The sequence below is a fragment of the Schistocerca nitens genome, chromosome 9 (genome assembly GCF_023898315.1).
Source record: "Schistocerca nitens isolate TAMUIC-IGC-003100 chromosome 9, iqSchNite1.1, whole genome shotgun sequence".
Taxonomy (NCBI): Eukaryota; Metazoa; Arthropoda; class Insecta; order Orthoptera; family Acrididae; genus Schistocerca; species Schistocerca nitens.
In genome coordinates, this window is record NC_064622.1 from 208,242,614 (window position 1) to 208,267,081 (window position 24,468).

At 41.1% G+C, this 24,468-nt stretch overlaps 1 protein-coding gene across 2 annotated transcripts in view; it reads right to left on the minus strand.

The window, feature by feature from the left end:
• LOC126203876 (uncharacterized) overlaps nucleotides 1–24,468 on the minus strand; it is a 113,507-nt gene that overhangs the window by 36,790 nt on the left and 52,249 nt on the right. For both annotated transcript variants that reach the window (XR_007540402.1, XM_049938256.1), the window contains exon 4: nucleotides 5,666–5,801. Coding sequence is in view for 1 of the 2 variants with exons in the window: in XM_049938256.1 (XP_049794213.1) it covers nucleotides 5,666–5,801 (136 nt within the window). In the remaining variant the exon portion in view is untranslated. The remainder of the gene's footprint in view (nucleotides 1–5,665; nucleotides 5,802–24,468) is intronic.

Genomic DNA, 24,468 nt, shown 5'->3' on the forward strand with positions numbered 1-24,468 from the left:
GAATTTAATAATCAGGTATAGATCTTCAATAATGCAGGAGTAAATTAAGTCATAATACAGGAGGAAAGAGGGGGGATAACAGTGAGCAAGACGATGTGCCCTTACACATATACTGTGTAACGCATAGGGTAGGTGCAGAAAGGAAGGAAGACCTACACTTAAATGCAAGTATATATACGGACACTATTGCTGTGAAAAGTGGATAGTTGTTAGGAAGTAGCTTTGTGAGGAAGGAGGTGCAATTGATAGTTTCTACACAAGTAGAATACTGTTCATTTTCGGACTGACTCCAAAGATGCAAAACATTTTGAACCTCTCTGATTTACTAGTGGTTCTGTTTATTTACTAAGTTGTTTGTTGTTGTTGTGGTCTTCAGTCCTGAGACTGGTTTGATGCAGCTCTCCATGCTACTCTATCTTGTGCAACCTTCTTCATCTCCCAGTACCTACTGCAGCCTACATCCTTCTGAATCTGCTTAGTGTATTCATCTCTTGGTCTCCCTCTATGATTTTTACCCTCCATGCTGCCCTCCAATACTAAATTGGTGATCCCTCGATGTCTCAGAACACGTCCTACCAACCGATCTCTTCTTCTAATCAAGTTGTGCAACAAGCTCCTTTCCTCCCCAATTCTATTCAATACCTCCTCATTAGTTATGTGATCTACCCATCTAATCTTCAGCATTCTTCTGTAGCACCACATTTCGAAAGGTTCTGTTCTCTTCTTGTCTAAACCATATATCGTCCATGTTTCACTTCCGTACATGGCCACACTCCATACAAATACTTTCAGAAACGACTTCCTGACAATTAAATCTATACTCGATGTTAACAAATTTCTCTTCTTCAGAAACACTTTCCTTGCCATTGCCACTCTACATTTTATATCCTCTCTACTTCGACCATCGTCAGTTATTTTGTTCCCCAAATAGCAAAACTCCTTTACTACTTTGAGTGTCTCATTTCCTAATCTAATTCCCTCAGCATCACCCAATTTAATTCGACTACATTCCATTATCCTCGTTTTGCTTTTATTGATGTTCATCTTATATCCTCCTTTCAAGACACTGTCCATTCCATTCAACTGCTCTTCCAAGTCCTTTGCTGTCTCTGACAGAATTACAATGTCATCGGTGAACCTCAACGTTTTTATTTCTTCTCCATGGATTTTAATACCTACTCCAAACTTTTCTTTTGTTTCCTTTATTGCTTGCTCAATATACAGATTGAACCACTGCTTCCCTTTCATACCCCTCGACTCTTATACCTGCCATCTGGTTTCTGTACAAATTGTAAATACCCTTTCGCTCCCCGTATTTTACCCCTGCCACCTTCAGAATTTGAAAGAGAGTATTCCAATCAACATTGTCAAAAGCTTTCTCTAAGTCTACAAATGCTAGAAACGTAGGTTTGCCTTTCCATTATCTAGCTTCTAAGGTAAATCGTAGGGTCAGTATTGCCTCACGTGTTCCAATATTTCTACGGAATCCAAACTGATCTTCCCCGAGGTCGGCTTCTACCAGTTTTTCCATTCGTCTGTAAAGAATTCGTGTTAGTATTTTGCAGCTGTGACTTATTAAACTGATAGTTCGGTAATTTTCACAACTGTCAACACCTGCTTTCTTTGGGATTGGAATTATTATATTCTTCTTGAAGTCTGAGGGTATTTCACCTGTCTCATACATTTTGCTCACCAGATGGTAGAGTTTTGTCAGCACTGGCTCTGCAAAGGCTGCCAGTAGTTCTAATGGAATGATGTCTACTCCCGGGGCCTTGTTTCGATTTAGGTCTTTCAGTGCTCTGTCAAACTCTTCAAGCAGCATCGTATCTCCCATTTCATCTTCATCTACATTCTCTTCCATTTCCATAGTATTGTCCTCAAGTACATCGCCCTTGTATAGACCCTCTATACAGGGTGTTACAAAAAGGTACGGCCAAACTTTCAGGAAACATTCCTCACACACAAAGAGAGAAAATACGTTATGTGGACATGTGTCTGGAAACGCTTACTTTCCATGTTAGAGCTCATTTTATTACTTCTCTTCAAATCACATTAATCATGGAATGGAAACACACAGAAACAGAACGTACCAGCATGACTTCAAACACTTTGTTACACGAAATGTTCAAAAAGTCCTCCGTTAGCGAGGATACATGCATCCACCCTCCGTCGCATGGAATCCCTCATGCGCTGATGCAGCCCTGGAGAATGGCGTATCACAGCCGTCCACAATATGAGCACGAAGAGTCTCTACATTTGGTACCGGGGTTGCGTAGACAAGAGCTTTCAAATGCCCCCATAAATGAAAGTCAAGAGGGTTGAGGTCAGGAGAGCGTGGAGGCCATGGAATTGGCCCACCTCTACCAATCCATCGGTCACCGAATCTGTTGTTGAGAAGCGTACGAACACTTCGACTGAAATGTGCAGGAGCTCCATCGTGCATGAATCACATGTTGTGTCGTACTTGTAAAGGCACGTGTTCTAGCAGCACAGGTAGAGTATCCTGCATGAAATCATGATAACGTGCTCCGTTGAGTGTAGGTGGAAGAACATGGGGCCCAATCAAGACATCACTAACAATGCCTGCCCAAACGTTCACAGAAAATCTGTGTTGATGATGTGATTGCACAATTGCGTGTGGGTTCTCGTCAGCCCACACATGTTGATTGTGAAAATTTACAATTTGATCACGTTGGAATGAGGCCTCATCCGTAAAGAGAACATTTGCACTGAAATGAGGATTGACACATTGTTGGATGAACCATTCGCAGAAGTGTACCCATGGAGGCCAACCAGCTGCAGATAGTGCCTGCACACACTGTACATGGTACAGAAACAACTGGTTCTCCCGTAACACTCTCCATACAGTGACGTGATCAACGTTACCTTGTACAGTATCAACTTCTCTGACGCTGACATTAGGGTTATCGTCAACTGCACGAAGAATTGCCTCATCCATTGCAGGTGTCCTCGTCGTTCTAGGTCTTCCCCAGTCGCGAGTCATAGGCTGGAATGTTCCGTGCTCCCTAAGAAGCTGATCAATTGCTTCGAACGTCTTGCTGTCGGGACACCTTCGTTCTGGAAATCTGTCTCGATACAAACATACTGTGCCACGGCTATTGCCTCGTGCTAATCCATACATCAAATGGGCATCTGCCAACTCCGCATATGTAAACACTGCACTGACTGCAAAACCACGTTCGTGATGAACACTAACCTGTTGATACTACATACTGATGTGCTTGATGCTAGTACTGTAGAGCAATGAGTCGCATGACAACACAAGCACCAAAGTCAACATTACCTTCCTTCAATTGGGCCAACTGGCGGTGAATCGAGAAAGTACAGTACATACTGACAAAACTAAAATGAGCTCTAACATGGAAATTAACAGTTTCCGGACACATGTCCACATAACATCTCTTCTTTATTTGTGTGTGAGGAATGTTTCCTGAAAGTTTGGCCATACCTTTTTGTAACACCCTGTATACTCCTTCCACCTTTCTGTTTTCCCTTCTTTGCTTAGAACTGGGTTTCCATCTGAGCTCTTGATGTTCATACAAGTGGTTCTCTTATCTCCAAAGGTCTCTCTAATTTTCCTGTAGGCAGTATCTATCTTACCCCTAGTGAGATAAGCCTCTACATCCTTACATTTGTCCTCTACCCATCCCTGCTTAGCCATTTTGCACTTTCTGTCGATATCATTTTTGAGACGTTTGTATTCCTTTTTGCCTGCTTCATTTACTGCATTTTTATATTTTCTCCTTCATCAATTAAATTCAATATTTCTTCTGTTACCCAAGGGTTTCTACTAGCCCTCATCTTTTTACCTATTTGGTCCTCTGCTGCCTTCACTATTTCACCCCTCAAAGCTACCCATTCTTCTTCTACTGTATTTCTTTCCCGCATTCCTGTCAATTGTTCCCTTATGCTCTTCCTGAAGCTCTGTACAACCTCTGGTTCTTTCAGTTTATCGAAGTCCCCTCTCCTTAAATTCCCACCTTTTTGCAGTTTCTTCAGTTTTAATCTAAAGTTCATAACCATTAGATTGTGGTCAGAGTCTACATCTGCCCCTGGAAATGTCTTAGAATTTAAAACCTGGTTCCTAAATCTCTGTCTTACCATTATATAATCTATCTGATACCTTTTAGTATCTCCAGGGTTCTTCCATGCATATAACCTTCTTTCATGATTCTTAAACCAAGTGTAAGCTACGATTAAGTTATGCTCTGCGCAAAATTCTACCAGGCGGCTTCCTCTTTCATTTCTTAGCCTCAATCCATATTCACCTGTAATGTTTCCGTCTCTCCCTTTTCCTACTCTTGAATTCCAGTCACCCATGACTATTAAATTTTCGTCTCCCTTCACCACCTGAATAATTTCTTTTACCTCATCATACATTTCATCAATTTCTTCGTCATCTACAGAGCTTGTTGGCATATAAACTTGTACTACTGTAGTAGGCGTGGGCTTCGTGTCTATCTTGGCCACAATAATGCGTTCACTATGCTGTTCGTAGTAGCTTACCCTTACTCCTATTTTTTTATTCATTATTAAACCTACTCCTGCATTATTCCCTTTTTAAATTTTCTAACCTACCTGCCCGATTAAGGGATCTGACATTCCAAGCTCCAAACTGTAGAACGCCAGTTTTCTTTCTCCTGATAACGACATCCTCTTGAGTAGTCCCCGGCCGGAGATCCGAATGGGGGACTACTTTGCCTCCGGAATATTTTACCCAAGAGGACGCCATCATCATTTAATCGTACAGTAAAGTTGCATGCCTCGGGAAAAATTAGGCTGTAGTTTCCCCTTGCTTTCAGCTTTCTTACTAGGTTAATAAATGAATAAATAATAAGTATAGGAGTATCCAAATTGAGTGCTGTTCCTAATCTAGATAACAACAAGTAAAGGAGAATGGCAGACAGTGCTGCAAAACGTTACTATTTGGCCTACTATTGTAACTCCTCTTGCTTCAAAGCAGTTACACAATCAGTAAATATGTGCTTTGGTCAAGGAATAAAAAAGCCTGTTGAGCAATATGATAAGATATAACAACAATTGGACCCATCTAAAGAATCATTATGGGTGAAATCAAACAATGGGAAATTCAGGATGGAAATTAACATTGTAATGAAATGGATAATTGCTATTCACCATCCCATAGTGAAGATGCTGAGTTGCAGAAAGCCACAAGACAAAACATGCGCGCGAGTTTTGTGTGTGTGTGTGTGTGTGTGTGTGTGTGTTTTGACAAAGGTGGTGTTGACCGAAAGCTAATGTTCCAAGTGTCTTTTTGTATTGTGTGTATTTTGCAAATTTTCACCCTACATTTCTAGCTCAAATAGGAAATGAGCACCAAGATACCCCCAAATCGTTAATCTGTGCATGGCCCTCTGAAATAGTTTAGCACTTCTGTACAGCAGTGATGATGATGATGATGATGATGATGATGATTTAAAGAGAAAATAGGTATGATACAAAACTGATCATTGTTAATTAATTATAAGTACTGGACAGAATTGAAATCCTCTTTGTCAAGTGACTGCTTAATGAAATTGCTTCTACTCTACTTTTACTCTGCATTCTACACCATATTATCCTTATCTGTAAATAGCTCAGTGCAGATTCAAATAACTAATGAAGTATTTTCAGAATATATTACCAGTGCCTCCCTGTGTTTCTGTAACTCCGAGTTCAGATGTTTTTCAATTTTATCAAGATTCTCTGCCTGTCTCATTTCACCTGATTCAAGCCTTGTAGTCGTGATGGTGTCAAATGATTCCGATAGTGCCTGCAAACTAAAGATAATTTAGATGGCATTATTTTAGTGATGTTAAATTTTAACACTAAAAATAAAATGTCAACTATAATTATTCACATAGTGTCCACAGAGCCAAATTTTATTATAGCCAAAATTCATTTGTGAATAAAAAATTGTTCTCATTGTTTTAGATAGTTAAAAGCTTGCCAACATAGCCAAAGTCTCACTCTGGCAGGGGAGAGAGAAATAAATAAATAAATAAATAAATTTTATTATATACAGGATGATTATAATTTAAGATCTAGTTTTGAAACACTGCAAAATAAAGAAGCTCTGCTCAGAATGATGTCAAAAGTGAACGGAATATTGCTAAAGACTGGAGAACATTATGGGTGAAGGTGTAGATGTAGAAGAAGAAGAAGAAGAAAGAGAGAGAGAGAGAGAGAGAGAGAGAGAGAGAGAGAGAATTTCACACTGAGGTCACTGTTAGTGTCATATTGTAAATGGGTTAGGCAACAAATGACAGATGAATTGCAATACGATGGCTATGGTGTGAATTTCACATTAAACCAACTGTAGTGCGTAATGTGCATAGCAATGATGGCCAGGCAAATGCCCAGTGGAATGGATATTTATTAATGGACATTTCCACAGTAATTTGCCCAAAGCAGTTTTAAATGACCAAAATCTGGTAATTTATGACAAAAGTACTTTTTAAATTTTTTACTGCTAGAATGTGCAATTTACCAATTAAAGTAAGGAATGGGATGATAATCCTGTTATTAAAAATTAGTAAATGCTCACACTTAAACCTACATATATCATTCATTGCCATTAATACTGAGAAATTACTTAAGAACAGATAGAGAGAAGAGAGCAGCAGCTCATTTCCAGCTACAGTTCCAACTTGCTGTTCCAACGAAGGACACATGTTGGTGACATGCTGCTTCTCTCTCTCTCTCTCTCTCTCTCTCTCTCTCTCTCACACACACACACACACACACACACACACACACACACACACACACACACACACACACACACACACACGTGCACACCATTTAATTCCACTGTTATTGATAATCCGGTATAAAAACAGTGTCCTTATGCCATCACTTTGTAACACTTTATGGTCCTTGTCAAGTCTCTAAATATTATTAAAGAATCCGTATTGATAAAATGATTACTGAATGTAGGACTATCAAACACCTGGCATGTGTTTCTTGATGATTAACATATTTTTAAATGTTAAACTGTTTTCGCAAGGAGGTGGTTTTATCATCAGCTGAAGCGATATGGGACAGCTTGTAGTTTTCTATTTTGCCCCTTTCTTTACATACTTCTGCATGACTGCATTGCTGTGAAGATAAATGAGAAAAAAAAAAAAAAAAAAGATTTAACAACAAAGAATCAATGCCCAAGATGCTGGAATTGTTCAATTCCGATACTAGTTGATTCCCAGAGAATCTGTGATTCTTGGAATCATGGAATCTGAATCAGCACACGAAACATCCCCAATTAAAATAATCATGGATAAACTTTTTTTACTGTAATTCCAATTACTACAAATAAACAGTGCTATTGTTGTAACTGCAAATAATAGATGGAATTTTGAGTAAGTGGCTGGTAATTACACGTAATTCATGCAATTGTGTGTGTTAATTAGTTAATTGGAATTTGCAACACTGGTTGGTTGGTTGAGTCAGGGGAGGGGAACAAACAGTTAGGTCATCAGTCCCATTGGATTAGAAAAGGCTGGGGAAGGAAGTTGATCTTGCCCTTTCAAAGGAACCATTCTGGCTTTTGCCTGGTGTTATTTAGAGAAATTACAGGAAACTTAACTCAGGATGACCAGACATGGGTTGGCAACACTGGTCTGACTGTCCAACAGCCGTTCAAGTCTGTGATTGAGTGAGGAGCAACGTAACCTTGTCTTTGAGTTATTTAAAGTGTTGTAGACAATAGGCTATTGACCAATTGCAAGATTGTTAAGAAACAAAGGACCTGACTGGAATTTTTCAGTTTAAAAGGGAAAGGAGTATCCTGAAAATATTGCTTTAAGGAATGCAAACACTCACATTCCAACAAAATGGGAAAGCATATGAAAAAGTGTTTCGAGAGCTCTCTGTATTTGAAAAAGTGTGTAAGTTTGTTGGTAGAACTGTCTTGCGTTGCCATACATTGGATTATATCGATTAAAATTCCTATTGTTCCTAAAATAGCCCCTCGCTGCACCATTACTAAAGTTCCCATTATGGTAATAATTATTGTTTGCATTTTGTCCATTTCTAAGTCTCCTGGTACAGGGGCTGAAAAACCTATTCAGAGAAACAGCACTTACAAACTCTTGTTGGCTGAAATGGAAGATTTTAACATGTCAGGGCCAAGCTCAGTAACATCATTTATATCAAGTTCATCTAGTGAGCTCGTCCATAACATGCTTCACCCTCAACTCCAAAGAGAATCTCATCCTATGTTCACTGCACTAGAAGAAATGTAAGTACAAATATTTAAAACACACTAATATTAGTAGGCTAGGGTGGAGTTTTAAGAAATTAGGCTACTTTAGCCTCATTAGGCCTACTACTATCCATCCAAATGATTTTTTGAGTTTAAAATAGCAAAATATGAGGTTTACTTTAAACAGATAATTTTTAATTAATACTGCAGATTAAACATTATATTTTTTTTCTGGTATTCTCAAAAATAATGTTGACCTTGCGATACTTTTATTTTCTTTTCCAGACAGCTGTAATTTTTTTAATATTAGTTTTTTGGGGTGGTGTACAGGCAAGATTTTTAGCGAATTGTTTGATTTTTCAGCTGTATGCTTTTTAGTTTTAGCTTGACAGTTTACTTAGCTATATGGCATTTTACATATTTTTTTCCAGGATATAATAAGTCAAAGCCTCACCAAGGCCATACTTGTCATTGGATCTCTCTTATCTATGGTGGAACATCCACTTTGGGTAGATTTTTTCGAAAGAATCAGACTTTCCTCCCAGTTACCTCCAAGATACTGGCTATTCTCTACTTACTTAGAGGCGCAGAAATGCACTGTCATATAAATAAGCAACTAGAGGAGCAAGAAATCTTGATCTGCAGTATGATCATTGGAGCAATCTCAAAAATAAATCTATTAAGTAGTTCATACTTTCAAAGCCTGAAACACTTTGTGAGAGTTTGTAACTGGCTAAAAGCGACAGCAACAAGGGCGAGTACCTTGCTCAACTTATCACAAATGTTTTGGAGAAGTATGGACCAGAGAAGTTTCTGGTGGTGAAAGGTGACAATGCTGTAAATATTAAAGTTATATTTAATTTGGTAAAGGGTAAGTTCCCTCACATTGCTCCACTTGGGTGCCTAGCAGCTATTAAACTTGTTGTGTTTAGAATTTTAGACTGTCAAAACAATCAAAACTTTCATGGTAAATGTTAAAGAAGTTGTGAAAACAGCAAAAAATAGCCACAGTTAACAAGTGGTGTTTGATGAAATATCAGCTGAAAAAAATATTCAAAGATAGGATTTCACTGTAGTTTCCAGGAAAGACAAGCTGGAGTGCCATCTTTTTGGTCTGGAAAGTTTGCACTCAAACGAAGTTGACTTACAAACCTTAGCTGAAAACAAAAAGGCACAGTCACACCTGCAGCCGAAATAAAGAAGAGTGTTCTGATGATGATGATTTCTGGGTGAGAGTAGAGAAGTGACAGAGCTCATTAACCTAATCATTCATTTGATTACAGCTTTACAGTTAATGAAGCCCCAAGTTAAAAAAATAGTCACGCAGTTCAACAAGTTTGAAGAAGTACTCATTGAGGAACTACCAACCTCTGCATTGCAATCTGCAGAAGAGAAGTCAGTGTTATCTAAATTTCAAGCTAGGACGGAATTCATTGTGTCTTCTATTCACCTTTCAGCTAATCATCTTGATCCAGTAGTACAAGGCAGTAAACTGAACCCTACTGAGATGCTTGATCCAACAAGTTTTGTTTGTGGCACGGCTAAGAACACTGGACTAAATGTTATTCAGGTTAGAGAGAACATGGCTGATTATAGATAAACAAGGAATTTGGTCCAGACAATGTGTGAGAAGGAGTGGGGGGGACACACCCTCAGGGAGACTAAAGTCATTGTGTAAATCCTTTTTGTGGCGGAAAAGTTTAAGAGTAACATGAATTTGCACAAGTTGCCATAAAAATTCTGGGCACGCCACTTATATCTTCTGCTACAGAGCATTCCTTCAGTATTTTTGGATGCGTCCACAGTAAAGAAAGAAATGATGTGAATCAGAGAGAAATGCAAACCTAAGCTGTTGATCCCAAAGAAAAACCCATAGTGAACAGTCCAATCAAAGACAAAATGGAAAGGAACTCAGTAGTCAGCAAGGAGTTGTAAGGCAGAGTTGGAACTTCATAATTCTTCTTCATCTTACGAAGATCAAGAATCTAATCGAGAACATTTTTTTTAATTTGCAGTAGTATAGTATAATAATACTACCTACCTACAGGCTAACTACTTACAATAAAATATAATTTATTTCAAAAATTAGTTTTAAACTTGAGCGTTTTCTTTTTTCATTATGTACTAACCCAAGAACTGACCTTATTGAAGATGTAAAAGGTTATGTTTACAGTCAAATTTATTTCACCTAATAACTATCCCTTAACCCTCAAAGCAGCTTTTTCAACTTGGTTACACAACCACTAACGAAGAAGTGTTACAAAACACCTTTTTCGATACAAAATATCAGCATTATATATATATATATATATATATATATATATATATATATATATATATATATATATATATATATATATATATATATATAATAGAGGGAAACATTCCACATGGGAAAAATATATCTAAAAACAAAGATGATGTGACTTACCGAACGAAAGCGCTGGCAGGTCGATAGACACACAAACAAACACAAACACACACAAAATTCAAGCTTTCGCAACAAACTGTTGCCTCATCAGGAAAGAGGGAAGGAGAGGGAAAGACGAAAGGATATGGGTTTTAGGGGAGAGGGTAAGGAGTCTTTCCAATCCCAGGAGCGGAAAGACTTACCTTAGGGGGAAAAAAGGACGGGTATACACTCGCACACACACACATATCCATCCACACATATACAGACACAAGCAGACATCTCACAAGCAGACATATTTAAAGACAAAGAGTTTGGGCAGAGATGTCAGTCAAGGCAGAAGTGAAGAGGCAAAGATGATGTTGAATGACAGGTGAGGTATGAGTGGCGGCAACTTGAAATTAGCGGAGATTGAGGCCTGGTGGGTAACGGGAAGAGAGGATATATTGAAGAGCAAGTTCCCATCTCCGGAGTTCGGATAGGTTGGTGTTGGTGGGAAGTATCCAGATAACCCGGACGGTGTAACACTGTGCCAAGATGTGCTGGCCATGCACCAAGGCATGTTTAGCCACAGGGTGATCCTCATTACCAACAAACACTGTCTGCCTGTGTCCATTCATGCGAATGGACAGTTTGTTGCTGGTCATTCCCACATAGAATGCATCACAGTGTAGGCAGGTCAGTTGGTAAATCACGTGGGTGCTTTCACATGTGGCTCTGCCTTTGATCGTGTACACCTTCCGGGTTACAGGACTGGAGTAGGTGGTGGTGGGAGGGTGCATGGGACAGGTTTTACACCGGGGGCAGTTACAAGGATAGGAGCCAGAGGGTAGGGAAGGTGGTTTGGGGATTTCATAGGGATGAACTAACAGGTTACGAAGGTTAGGTGGACGGCGGAAAGACACTCTTGGTGGAGTGGGGAGGATTTCATGAAGGATGGATCTCATTTCAGGGCGGGATTTGAGGAAGTCGTATCCCTGCTGGAGAGCCACATTCAGAGTCTGGTCCAGTCCCGGAAAGTATCCTGTCACAAGTGGGGCACTTTTGTGGTTCTTCTGTGGGGGATTCTGGGTTCGAGGGGATGAGGAGGTGGCTCTGGTTATTTGCTTCTGTACCAGGTCGGGAGGGTAGTTGCGAGATGCGAAAGCTGTTGTCAGGTTGTGGGTGTAATGGTTCAGGGATTCCGGACTGGAGCAGATTCGTTTGCCACGAAGACCTAGGCTGTAGGGAAGGGACCGTTTGATGTGGAATGGGTGGCAGCTGTCATAATGGAGGTACTGTTGCTTGTTGGTGGGTTTGATGTGGACGGACGTGTGAAGCTGGCCATTGGACAGGTGGAGGTCAACGTCAAGGAAAGTGGCATGGGATTTGGAGTAGGACCAGGTGAATCTGATGGAACCAAAGGAGTTGAGGTTGGAGAGGAAATTCTGGAGTTGTTCTTCACTGTGAGTCCAGATCATGAAGATGTCATCAATAAATCTGTACCAAACTTTGGGTTGGCAGGCCTGGGTAACCAAGAAGGCTTCCTCTAAGCGACCCATGAATAGGTTGGCGTACGAGGGGGCCATCCTGGTACCCATGGCTGTTCCCTTTAATTGTTGGTGTGTCTGGCCTTCAAAAGTGAAGAAGTTGTGGGTCAGGATGAAGCTGGCTAAGGTGATGAGGAAAGAGGTTTTAGGTAGGGTGGCAGGTGATCGGCGTGAAAGGAAATGCTCCATCGCAGCGAGGCCCTGGACGTGCGGGATATTTGTGTATAAGGAAGTGGCATCAATGGTGACAAGGATGGTTTCCGGGGGTAACAGATTGGGTAAGGATTCCAGGCGTTCGAGAAAGTGGTTGGTCTCTTTGATGAAGGATGGGAGACTGCACGTAATGGGTTGAAGGTGTTGATCTACGTAGGCAGAGATACATTCTGTGGGGGCTTGGTAACCAGCTACAATGGGGCGGCCGGGATGATTGGGTTTGTGGATTTTAGGAAGAAGGTAGAAGGTAGGGGTGCGGGGTGTCGGTGGGTTCAGGAGGTTGATGGAGTCCGGTGAAAGGTTTTGCAGGGGGCCTAAGGTTCTGAGGATTCCTTGAAGCTCCGCCTGGACATCGGGAATGGGGTTACCTTGGCAAACTTTGTATGTGGTGTTGTCTGAAAGCTGACGCAGTCCCTCAGCCACATACTCCCGACGATCAAGTACCACGGTCGTGGAACCCTTGTCCGCCGGAAGAATGACGATGGATCGGTCAGCCTTCAGATCACGGATAGGATGGGCTTCAGCAGTGGTGATGTTGGGAGTAGGATTAAGGTTTTTTAAAGGTTTTTTAAAGGTTTTTTTTAAGGTTTTTTTTACGCTCCCATATTCTATTTTCTCAGGCTTGTCTGACATTTGGCATTACCCCCAAAGGCCTCACACTTAAAGTTCCCATCTCTGGCTGCAACCCCTCTTTCCATCAGTCCCTATACTAGTTCCAAAACGAACAATCCATTGCCCTCACCCACCTAATCCTTCACCTACACATCAACTCAGCCAATCAACACACCCGTCAACTCCTATCCTTAATAAAAGTCCTTAATCTTTCCTCTCCCACATCCACACCGGCTGTTCAGAGCATCCTCCTACAGGCCAACCGTAAATTAGAACAGCATGCCACCCTCCACCTCAAAAAACTATCCAATCTCCTGGTTTCCCACCTCCGGAAAGGCAACTCACTCACCCTTCACAACCTTTCCAGCAAACCTCAACCTCCTCTCATTGCACACAAACCCAGTCTCTCCCATCTACTCAATCTCCCACTTCCAGCTCCACTCCCTCCAAAACCTCAAAATTCCAATCAACACAATCTGGAACCACAACACCCTAATTCAGTAGTTAACCTTTCCTCCAAACCTCTCTCCCAATCCGAAACCTCTGTCCTATCCAAAGGCCTCACCTTCAGCCCCACTCCCAGATTCAACCAAACAGCCCTCGTCAAAGATTTACTGTCCTACACTCGTACTCTCTGCTGGAAGTATCACTTTGCCACGGAGAAAAATGATCCTAATCCTACTCCTAATGATCCAACTCCCCAAGACACCATCCAAATTGAACCCTGCCTGGAACAGTTCCGTCCTCCGTCGCAGCGGGACCCACCTCCTCTTCCTCAAAATCACCCTCTCCAAACCTTCCAGGAATTTCTGACTTCCAGCCTTGCATCTCAATCCTTCTTAAAAAACCTTAATCCTACTCCCAATATCACCACTGCTGAAGCCCAGGCTATCCGTGATCTGAAGGCTGACCGATCCATCGTCATTCTTCCGGCGGACAAGGGTTCCACGACCGTGGTACTTGATCGTCGGGAGTATGTGGCTGAGGGACTGCGTCAGCTTTCAGACAACACCACATACAAAGTTTGCCAAGGTAACCCCATTCCCGATGTCCAGGCGGAGCTTCAAGGAATCCTCAGAACCTTAGGCCCCCTGCAAAACCTTTCACCGGACTCCATCAACCTCCTGAACCCACCGACACCCCGCACCCCTACCTTCTACCTTCTTCCTAAAATCCACAAACCCAATCATCCCGGCCGCCCCATTGTAGCTGGTTACCAAGCCCCCACAGAATGTATCTCTGCCTACGTAGATCAACACCTTCAACCCATTACGTGCAGTCTCCCATCCTTCATCAAAGAGACCAACCACTTTCTCGAACGCCTGGAATCCTTACCCAATCTGTTACCCCCGGAAACCATCCTTGTCACCATTGATGCCACTTCCTTATACACAAATATCCCGCACGTCCAGGGCCTCGCTGCGATGGAGCATTTCCTTTCACGCCGATCACCTGCCACCCTACCTAAAACCTCTTTCCTCATCACCTTAGCCAGCTTCATCCTGACCCACAACTTCTTCACTTTTGAAGGCCAGACACACCAACAATTAAAGGGAACAGCCATGGGTACCAGGATGGCCCCCTCGTACGCCAACCTATTCATGGGTCGCTTAGAGGAAGCCTTCTTGGTTACCCAGGCCTGCCAACCCAAAGTTTGGTACAGATTTATTGATGACATCTTCATGATCTGGACTCACAGTGAAGAACAACTCCAGAATTTCCTCTCCAACCTCAACTCCTTTGGTTCCATCAGATTCACCTGGTCCTACTCCAAATCCCATGCCACTTTCCTTGACGTTGACCTCCACCTGTCCAATGGCCAGCTTCACACGTCCGTCCACATCAAACCCACCAACAAGCAACAGTACCTCCATTATGACAGCTGCCACCCATTCCACATCAAACGGTCCCTTCCCTACAGCCTAGGTCTTCGTGGCAAACGAATCTGCTCCAGTCCGGAATCCCTGAACCATTACACCCACAACCTGACAACAGCTTTCGCATCTCGCAACTACCCTCCTGACCTGGTACAGAAGCAAATAACCAGAGCCACCTCCTCATCCCCTCGAACCCAGAATCCCCCACAGAAGAACCACAAAAGTGCCCCACTTGTGACAGGATACTTTCCGGGACTGGACCAGACTCTGAATGTGGCTCTCCAGCAGGGATACGACTTCCTCAAATCCTGCCCTGAAATGAGATCCATCCTTCATGAAATCCTCCCCACTCCACCAAGAGTGTCTTTCCGCCGTCCACCTAACCTTCGTAACCTGTTAGTTCATCCCTATGAAATCCCCAAACCACCTTCCCTACCCTCTGGCTCCTATCCTTGTAACCGCCCCCGGTGTAAAACCTGTCCCATGCACCCTCCCACCACCACCTACTCCAGTCCTGTAACCCGGAAGGTGTACACGATCAAAGGCAGAGCCACATGTGAAAGCACCCACGTGATTTACCAACTGACCTGCCTACACTGTGATGCATTCTATGTGGGAATGACCAGCAACAAACTGTCCATTCACATGAATGGACACAGGCAGACAGTGTTTGTTGGTAATGAGGATCACCCTGTAGCTAAACATGCCTTGGTGCACGGCCAGCACATCTTGGCACAGTGTTACACTGTCCGGGTTATCTGGATACTTCCCACCAACACCAACCTATCCGAACTCCGGAGATGGGAACTTGCTCTTCAATATATCCTCTCTTCCCGTTACCCACCAGGCCTCAATCTCCGCTAATTTCAAGTTGCCGCCACTCATACCTCACCTGTCATTCAACATCATCTTTGCCTCTGCACTTCTGCCTCGACTGACATCTCTGCCCAAACTCTTTGTCTCTAAATATGTCTGCTTGTGTCTGTATATATATATGTGCGTGTGCGTGTGCGCGCGAGCGAGTGTGTATACCCATCCTTTTTCCCCCTAAGGTAAGTCTTTCCGCTCCCGGGATTGGAATGACTCCTTACCCTCTCCCTTAAAACCTACATCCTTTCATCTTTCCCTCTCCTTCCCTCTTTCCTGACGAGGCAACCGCTGGTTGCGAAAGCTTGAATTTTGTGTGTATGTTTGTGTTTGTTTGTGTGTCTGTCGACCTGCCAGCACTTTCATTTGGTAAGTCACATCATCTTAGTTTTTAGATATATTTTTCCTACCTGGAATGTTTCCCTATAAGTGCCACTTATCAATTAATCTTTAAAATGCATAAATGCCCAGGCATTTATGAATGTCGAGCATTTAACCAGGCGTTTATCCTGCTTGCCTTCAATTTGGCTACAATTGTAATTGGAGCACTGAACACAGCATCTTCCAAATAACCATCTCAACCAGAAGTCACATATATTAAAATCATGTCATCTGTATGGCCAGGATGTATGGAAGTAATAGCTGGTAATTCTAGCATTTCTGAAATGCCTCTGCAGCTGCTGCTTCACTGGTTCTGCGATGTTCCGAGCACCATCTTGCATAAAAATAATGCTACCCACACATCCACACTGTTGAAAGGTTGGGATGACTGGTGTGCGATACTCTTAGCATTTACCAGTGTTGGTACAGGTAACTGGACCTACCTCCTTTAAAAAAAGAAAAAACACACACACATGGCTCTGCAATAAATGATGCTGTCAACCTACACCTTTGCAGAATGAAGCAGTACCAGTTGATGTGCAAGTGAATTTTCTGTTACCCTTACTCTGCAGTTATATGTATTGACATGTCATTGGAGATGGAAATGGGCTTCACCAGTCCATAGAACATTCCATCGGCATTCACTGTCCACTTCCATGCAAGCAGGAAATTAATGAGCAAATGTTTGTCTTACTGGCCGGTCTGCATGAAGCAACTCTTGAACGAGAGTAATTTTGTGGGGTCTGCAATGTAGGATGTTTATAGAATTTTATGAACCATGTTCACAATCATGTCCAAAGTTCGGGCAGTTCTGTGAGAACTGCCTGTTTACACACCACCGCATGATCCTTCATATAATGCTGCAGGGTCAGGGCATCTTATACTGACATCGGATCAACTGTTTTCCTCATCCTGCCACATTGCACGTCAAAAGACCTGCCATTCTGAGTTTCATAATCTTTTCTCCTGACACTTGACAGACACTGGAACAATGCCTTCTTTCACACCATGGAGTGTCCAAAGCCTCTGCAGAGCTACTGGTATACAGTCACTGCTCATTTAAAGAGCTTTACCAGCAGCACATTATCACACATTGAGACAGTCGTGCCAAGTGTCAAAGCAAACTGAGAAACTGCCATGTACCGCATGTCTTATTTTGAATATTCTGCCACTTACAGCACCATTTAGTGGTAAAATTTTTGTTAATTTTTTTCCATTACATTCCCCCCCTCCTCTGACAATATTCCATTCAAATTTGACACCATTCTGAGTAGTGGTCCATATCTTCTTTCAGCTTTTTAAAACTGGGCTTTAGTTCTACATATGCACATGGCCAATGTAATTTGCTAAGCTGATTTATCATGCCTAACAGCTGAAGATGAAAAGGTTGAACTGTTCAGACAATGAACTTGTGCAGAGTACTGTGGATGCTTGTCCTATATTTCCTGTCTTCTGAGAAGCAACAGGTGCGTGTGGTCCTCATGACAGCAGATCGACTCTTATGATTGTGTTTTGTTGTTTGTGCCACCAGAAAAGGTTAAAATTATAAAACAAAGTGAGACGAATTGATATGCAGGTAGCACTATTGTAAAAATATGAATACAAAATAAGCTGAGGACAATGGTTTCTGAGCCAAGCGGGAAATGAAGAAAAACAACTGTACAAGAAACGCTGCTGGATTCTAGACAGATCAATCATCATCACTAGTATAGCAGTGTGTGGTGAACTCTGTGTAGTGGTAGAAATGTATTTGAAGAAATGGATGAAGCCCATAAGCCCATTACAAGGTACGTCCTGAAGTATCCATCCCAGCTTCATTCAGCTGCTCATTTATAATTAAGTGGAATTTAGCTCTTAGATCTCTTTTACACCTGTCATAATGTTTCCTGAAATCAGGAGGTATAGACTGAAAAACATCCAGTCAGCATCATCAGCTCCCGACGTCTTTTCATTTCAGTGTTTCTCCCCCCCCCCCCCCCCCCCAAAAAAAAAAGATTAAGTGAGGTGTGCAATCTGACAGAGTCTCAATAAGAAGAATGCTTGTCCCTGACCTTTGTTGTAAACTAGCAAGCACTTTACTTGTATTACAATTATGTTATTTACTTATTACTTATAAAAAAGTATGAAGAAAATTTACACAATAGTTTATTATCCTTTCCCAAATGCACAAAAATTAGTGTTTCTATATGTTGGGAGAATATACACTGCCTAGGTTCACATCCTCTTCTTTGGGTAACATTACCATCAATAGGTGTGAAGTGATTACTGTTTTACAGGTGCTTGTTGTGTGGCGCATGGTTGATTCGCCAGACCATCTGCACGTTGTAGTGCAGTCTCACATCAGTGATATCACACTACTGTGCTATAGTACATTTGAAGACCCTAAACTAAGGTAATATATTTTCTGCGTAACACTCCATCTGGGTGTGGGAAGGAGCAAACTATGCCATGAATATATCTGTATTCATATATTTATACGGTTGTTTACTTGCAACAAAAGAGCAAAAAGAAAAAGAAAACTGTTCAAATAATTCACAGATGTCCGGTGCGTATGTAGTACAGTCTCTGATAAGAAGAAAGGTGTGCACCTTTCTGAGTAATATTCTCTTAGGTTCCATGATAGAATTTTAAAACAACAGTTAAATGTGAACTGTAGCCTCAGCTGCTCATCGAAATAGCTGTTGACGAATTTCTTGTCAACCAACATGTTCATTGTACTGAAACTGGAGCTTGCTCATTTTGCACACACCCGATTAATGGAAATAAGGAATTAAAAACAAAGGTACAGATCCCACAGCATGCACTTATGGTTTCTTTTCCATCAGTATGTTCCTATGTTCCTCCACACCAAGCTGATCACATCTGCCCTGGAATACGATGTCATCAATCAGTCCTCCCATGTGAACGACATTTTGGCTACATGCAGCACAGTAGTTGTGAAAGGCACAGGAACAGGCATCTTTTCAGCTTGAAAGCCCATATGGATGGGAATGCTTCAGCTTGTATCAGCAGCATACACAAAGAAAAACACAAGGCAGCACTGCATAAGCAGGCAATATTAGCCTCACGTGGGGCACATCACTATCAACTGTGTTGCAGACGACCCCCAACATATTTCACCCATTACTTGAGACTTAAAAAGGTGTGGCTCTCTTTCCATCTTCACAATTCCATTATGTTAGCTGCACTTCACATGAAGAAAAGTGTGATCTAAAGTGTGTCCAACATTAAATGGTTGGATACTATATTTTTTCACTGACTTTCCAAAATATGCACAGTGGGTTACTTAACTTTGAAGTATTGCAATAACTACGGTCAACAGTGAAAAGAAAACCATTTCATTATGATGATGATTATGATGATGATATGATGATGATATGAGACTAAAAGATGTAAAAAAATCTGTATTTTTACCTAATAGTTTCCTTAATTTTTTATGCACAAAACACAAGCTTTAATGAGAAATTAAATATGGAGGTAGATGTAGCTTCCCTTCATTTACTAAAGCAATTTTTTTCGAGGTACATCAGGTGACACTAAATTTGGCTTTCTCCTGCCATTCCATGTACCATATGACATTTTTATGTGAAGCAACCAGCACTCTGCATTGCACTGGGTGGTATGACATAGATAGGTGTCAGTATTGTATTGCTATGATTCCTGTGTGAACCTGATGATTCGCTTAAACTACTTTACCATGCACTCCAATATTGCAGGTTGCTCCTTGTCATGTAAATGATTTGCATCGCTTATTGTCTTGCATATCATGCTGACTCAGTGGGAACCATGTCCTATAGTGCTTCTGATTGTATCTGATAAATTGTTTGTGTTTATTGAAAACATTAAAGGTACTATTACGCTTCTTTGGGCAGACCCAATAGTATTTTTGTTCCTGCGGAGCATTCATCATCCAGTGTATCACACTGGGATCAATTCATCAAATTTTGCCTTCAGCAAACCACACACTTACCCATTACTCTGTATGACTATCTTTATTATTAACTGATGATGTGGTGCAGAGCAGAACACCCATAGGAAATCTAGCAACATACAACCTATCAGTTCAAATGCATCTATTGTTTGCGAGATGTCCTGTACAAATAAAGCAAGCTGTGTTTCGCAGAAGTGCTGGTTTTTCTTTGTGAATCTGTGCAGATTGTAAACTGCAATGACCTGTGCTCTTTTCCCTCACACGACTGCTTGTCACATAAGTGATTCTTGATCATATTCAGAGCTCGAATTCTGTCAGAGCCTGGTGCCTTGTTCACTATATATAGCTTTGGAAAAAAAAAAAAAAAAATTATGTTAGGGGTGTTAATATCAATATTGCTCATTTGTGAATCTGTGTGGGTCTCGAACATTGGTACAGAAGTATTCACTTTCATGAATACATTTTTAAATGCAGAACTAAAATATGTCTTCAGTTTCGAACCAAAACAAGTTCATGAGAAACTGAACAGAAATTTTGTATCTGTTCACTGACTTTATGACCAGAACTTCCTAGGTTTTTCTGGTAATATCCAGGATATGACTGAAAATTATTGTAGGCTTCACAAATGGTCTTCTTAACAAGCTTTTCTCTATCAGCATCCCTGAAATCTCTCTTGTAGAGACAGTGTTGCAGTCGCTGTTTTCATTGTTCTACAGATTACCACTACGCCATTCATCTTATTACATTATTTGGAACATACAGTAATTATACACATTACAATTTGTAACATCTCAACTTTAACACTGTCTTTCTGAGTTTGCAAAGTGTGGAGTAAATATTCTCAGTTCATCTTGTACGATAGTTGATGGTGACTATCCCTTTGACAAAACACAGACACTCTCACAGCTTTCTTGATGACCTGTTTGCCTTTGAAAACAACTGTTCCTGTCAAAGCATAAGGATCACTAATTCCTCTCACTGGTGAAAACAGATTGGTCTTTTTGTAATTAGGTCCAGAATATTTCTTTCACTTGTGGGTTGTTGGACTATCTGTTTGAGGCATCTGTCAAAGTTTGCAGTATTACTTTGTGAAACTGTTTGTCCTTACCGCTATTAACATATGCATAGTTTTCTCAACAGATTTTGGGCACGTTAAAATCACCAACTTCTTCTAGCACCATAAGCTTGGTATTTTTTCATGCTATCACATTTAGGTTATCTTTGAATGATTATGACCAATGTGTCTGTATCTGGTAGTCAGAAGAAACACTAATTATTAATCTTAGTCCAAGTCCTTTACTACTTTAAGTGTCTCATTTCCTAATCTAATCCCCTCAGCATCACCCGATTTAATTTGACTACATTCCATTATCCTCGTTTTGCTTTTGTTGATGTTCATCTTATATCCTCCTTTCAAGACACTGTCCATTCCGTTCAACTGCTCTTCCAAGTCCTTTGCTGTCTCTGACAGAATTACAATGTCATCGGCAAACCTCAAAGTTTTTATTTCTTCTCCATGGATTTTAATACCTAGTCCAAATTTTTCTTTTGTTTCCTTTACTGCTTCCTCAATATACAGATTGAATAACATCGGGGAGAGGCTACAACCCTGTCTCACTCCCTCCCCAACCACTGCTTCCATTTCATGTTCCTCAACTCTTGTAACTGCCATCTGGTTTCTGTACAAATTGTAAATAGCCTTTTGCTCCCTGTATTTTACCCCTGCCATCTTCAGAATTTGAAAGAGAGTATTTCAGTCAAAATTGTCAAAAGCTTTCTCCAAGTCAACAAATGTTAGAGACGTAGGTTTGCCTTTTCTTAACCTTTTTCTAACATGAGTCGTAGGGTCAGTATCGCCTCACGTGTTCCAACATTTCTTCGGAATCCAAAGTGATCTTCCCCGAGGTCGGCTTTTACTAGTTTTTCCATTCGTCTGTAAAGAATTCACGTTAGTATTTTGCAGCTATGACTTATTAGACTGATAGTTCGGCAATTTTCAATTTTCACATCTGTCAACACCTGCTTTCTTTGGGATTTGAATTATTATATTCTTCTTGAAGTCTGAGGGTATTTCACCTGTCTCATAGATTTTGCTCACTAGATGGTAGAGTTTTGTCAGGACTGGCTCTCCCAAGGCTGTAAGTAGTTCTAATGGAATGTTGTCAACTCCGGGGGCATTGTTTCGACTCAGGTTTTTCAGTGCTCTATCAAACTCTTCACACAGTATCATATCTCCCATTTCATCTTCATCCTATTTCCTTTCTATAACATTGCCCTCAAGTACATCGCCCTTGTATAGTCCCTCTATATACTCCTTCCACCTTTCTGCTTTCCCTTCTTTGCTTACAACTGGGTTTCCATCTGAGCTCTTGATATTCATACAAGTGGTTCTCTTTTCTCCAAAGGTCTCTCTAATCTTTCTGTAGGCAGTATCTATCTTACCCCTAGTGAGATAAGCCTCTACATCCTTATATTTGTCCTCTAGCCATGCCTGCTTAGCCATTTTGTACTTCCTGTCGATCTCATTTTTGAGACGTTTGTATTCCTTTTTGCCTGCTTCATTTACTGCATTTTTATATTTTATCCTCTCATCAATTAAATTCAGTATTTCTTCTGTCACCCAAGGATTTCTACTAGCCCCCCGTCTTTTTACCTACTTGATCCTCTGCTGCCTTCACTACTTCATCCCTCAAAGCTACCCATTCTTCTTCTACTGTATTTCTTTCCCCCATTCCTGTCAATTGTTCCCTTATGCTATCCCTGAAGCTCTGTACAACATCTGGTTTAGCCAGTTTATCCAAGTCCCATCTCCTTAAATTCCCACCTTTTTGTAGGTTCTTCAGTTTTAATCTACAATTCATAACCAATAGATTGTGGTCAGAGTCCACATCTGCCCCTGGAAATGTCTTAGAATTTAAAACCCGGTTCCTAAATCTCTGTCTTACCATTGTATAATCTATCCAAAACCTGTCAGTATCTCCCGGCTTCTTCCATGTATACCACCTTCTTTTATGATTCTTGAACCAAGTGTTAGCTATGATTAAGTTGTGCTCTGTGCAAAATTCTACGAGGCAGCTTCCTCATTGATTTCTTACCTCCAATCCATATTCACCTGGTACGTTTCCTTCTCTTCCTTTTCCTACTCTCGAATTCCAGTCACCCATGACTATTAAATTTTCATCTCCCTTCACTATCTGAGTAATTTCTTTTATCTTATCATACATTTTTTCAATTTCTTCGTAATCTGCAGAGCTAGTTGGCATATAGACTTTTACTATTGTCATAAGCGTGGGCTTCGTGTCTATCTTGGCCACAATAATGCGTTCACTATGTTGTTTGTAGTAGCTTACCCGCACTCCTATTTTTTAATTCATTATTAAACCTACTCCTGCATTACCCCTATTTGATTTTGTATTTATAACCCTGTATTTACCTGAGCAGAAGTCTTGTTCCTCCTGCCACCGAACTTCGCTAATTCCCACTATATCTATCTTTAACCTAGCCATTTCCCTTTTTAAATTTTCTAACCTACCTGTGCAATTAAGGGATCTGACATTCCACGCTCCGATCCGTAGAATGCCAGTTTTCTTTTCTTCAGTTTTCAGTGCCCAACATAGTCTATGGCAATAAGATCAGCTGATTTAGCTGGCTGGTCAATGTGTGATGTGGTGCCTCCAGGAATGCATAAATGCAACCCTGCAAAAACAACTGTGTCTCAGAAGACAGATGTGTCCACAGCATTTTCATCATGGATAGTTTAAAGAACTGGTAACATTTGGTCACTGAGAATAAAGTAATAAACATGCTCGTTCATATCCGCATTACTCTGATTTTGTATTTTGTGTTATTGTTTTGTTTTAGCGCACAAAAACAGCTAGGCCATACACACCGAAGTCAAAACTGTAGAACACGAAGACAAAGAGAGGAGTTAAAGGCAAATACTTGTTAATCCGAAACGATGGAAGAGAAGACAGCTAAAAACAGGGATGTGGAAGAAGGTCTGTAAAATATCCACAGAGAAACTGAGGTCCTGAGCTAAAGATTAAATGTCCTTCACCATATTGCTATGACGGATAAAAAGTAAAATGCCGTCGATAGCCAGCACGTCGTTTCCTAAAATGGCTGATAACTCCAATGGCAAATGCAAATGAGAATGTAAGTGGTTAAAAAGGGTATCCCGTCAGAAAATCGCGGACCACCAATGGTTGAGCGCAATGAGCACAAAATGGTGGGGGAGCACCACTTAACAAATGGTGATGATTAGAAAAAACAGTGCCCAATATGTAACCTAGCTAAAATGATCTCGTGAAGAGAGGGCCAAGAGGAGTTCGTCCAAGCTACTGGGAGAGGCTTAATAACCTGGAGCTTGTTCCCATGAAGGGAGGACCAGTGGTGATGCCAAACCAAAGTGACACCAAAGTGAC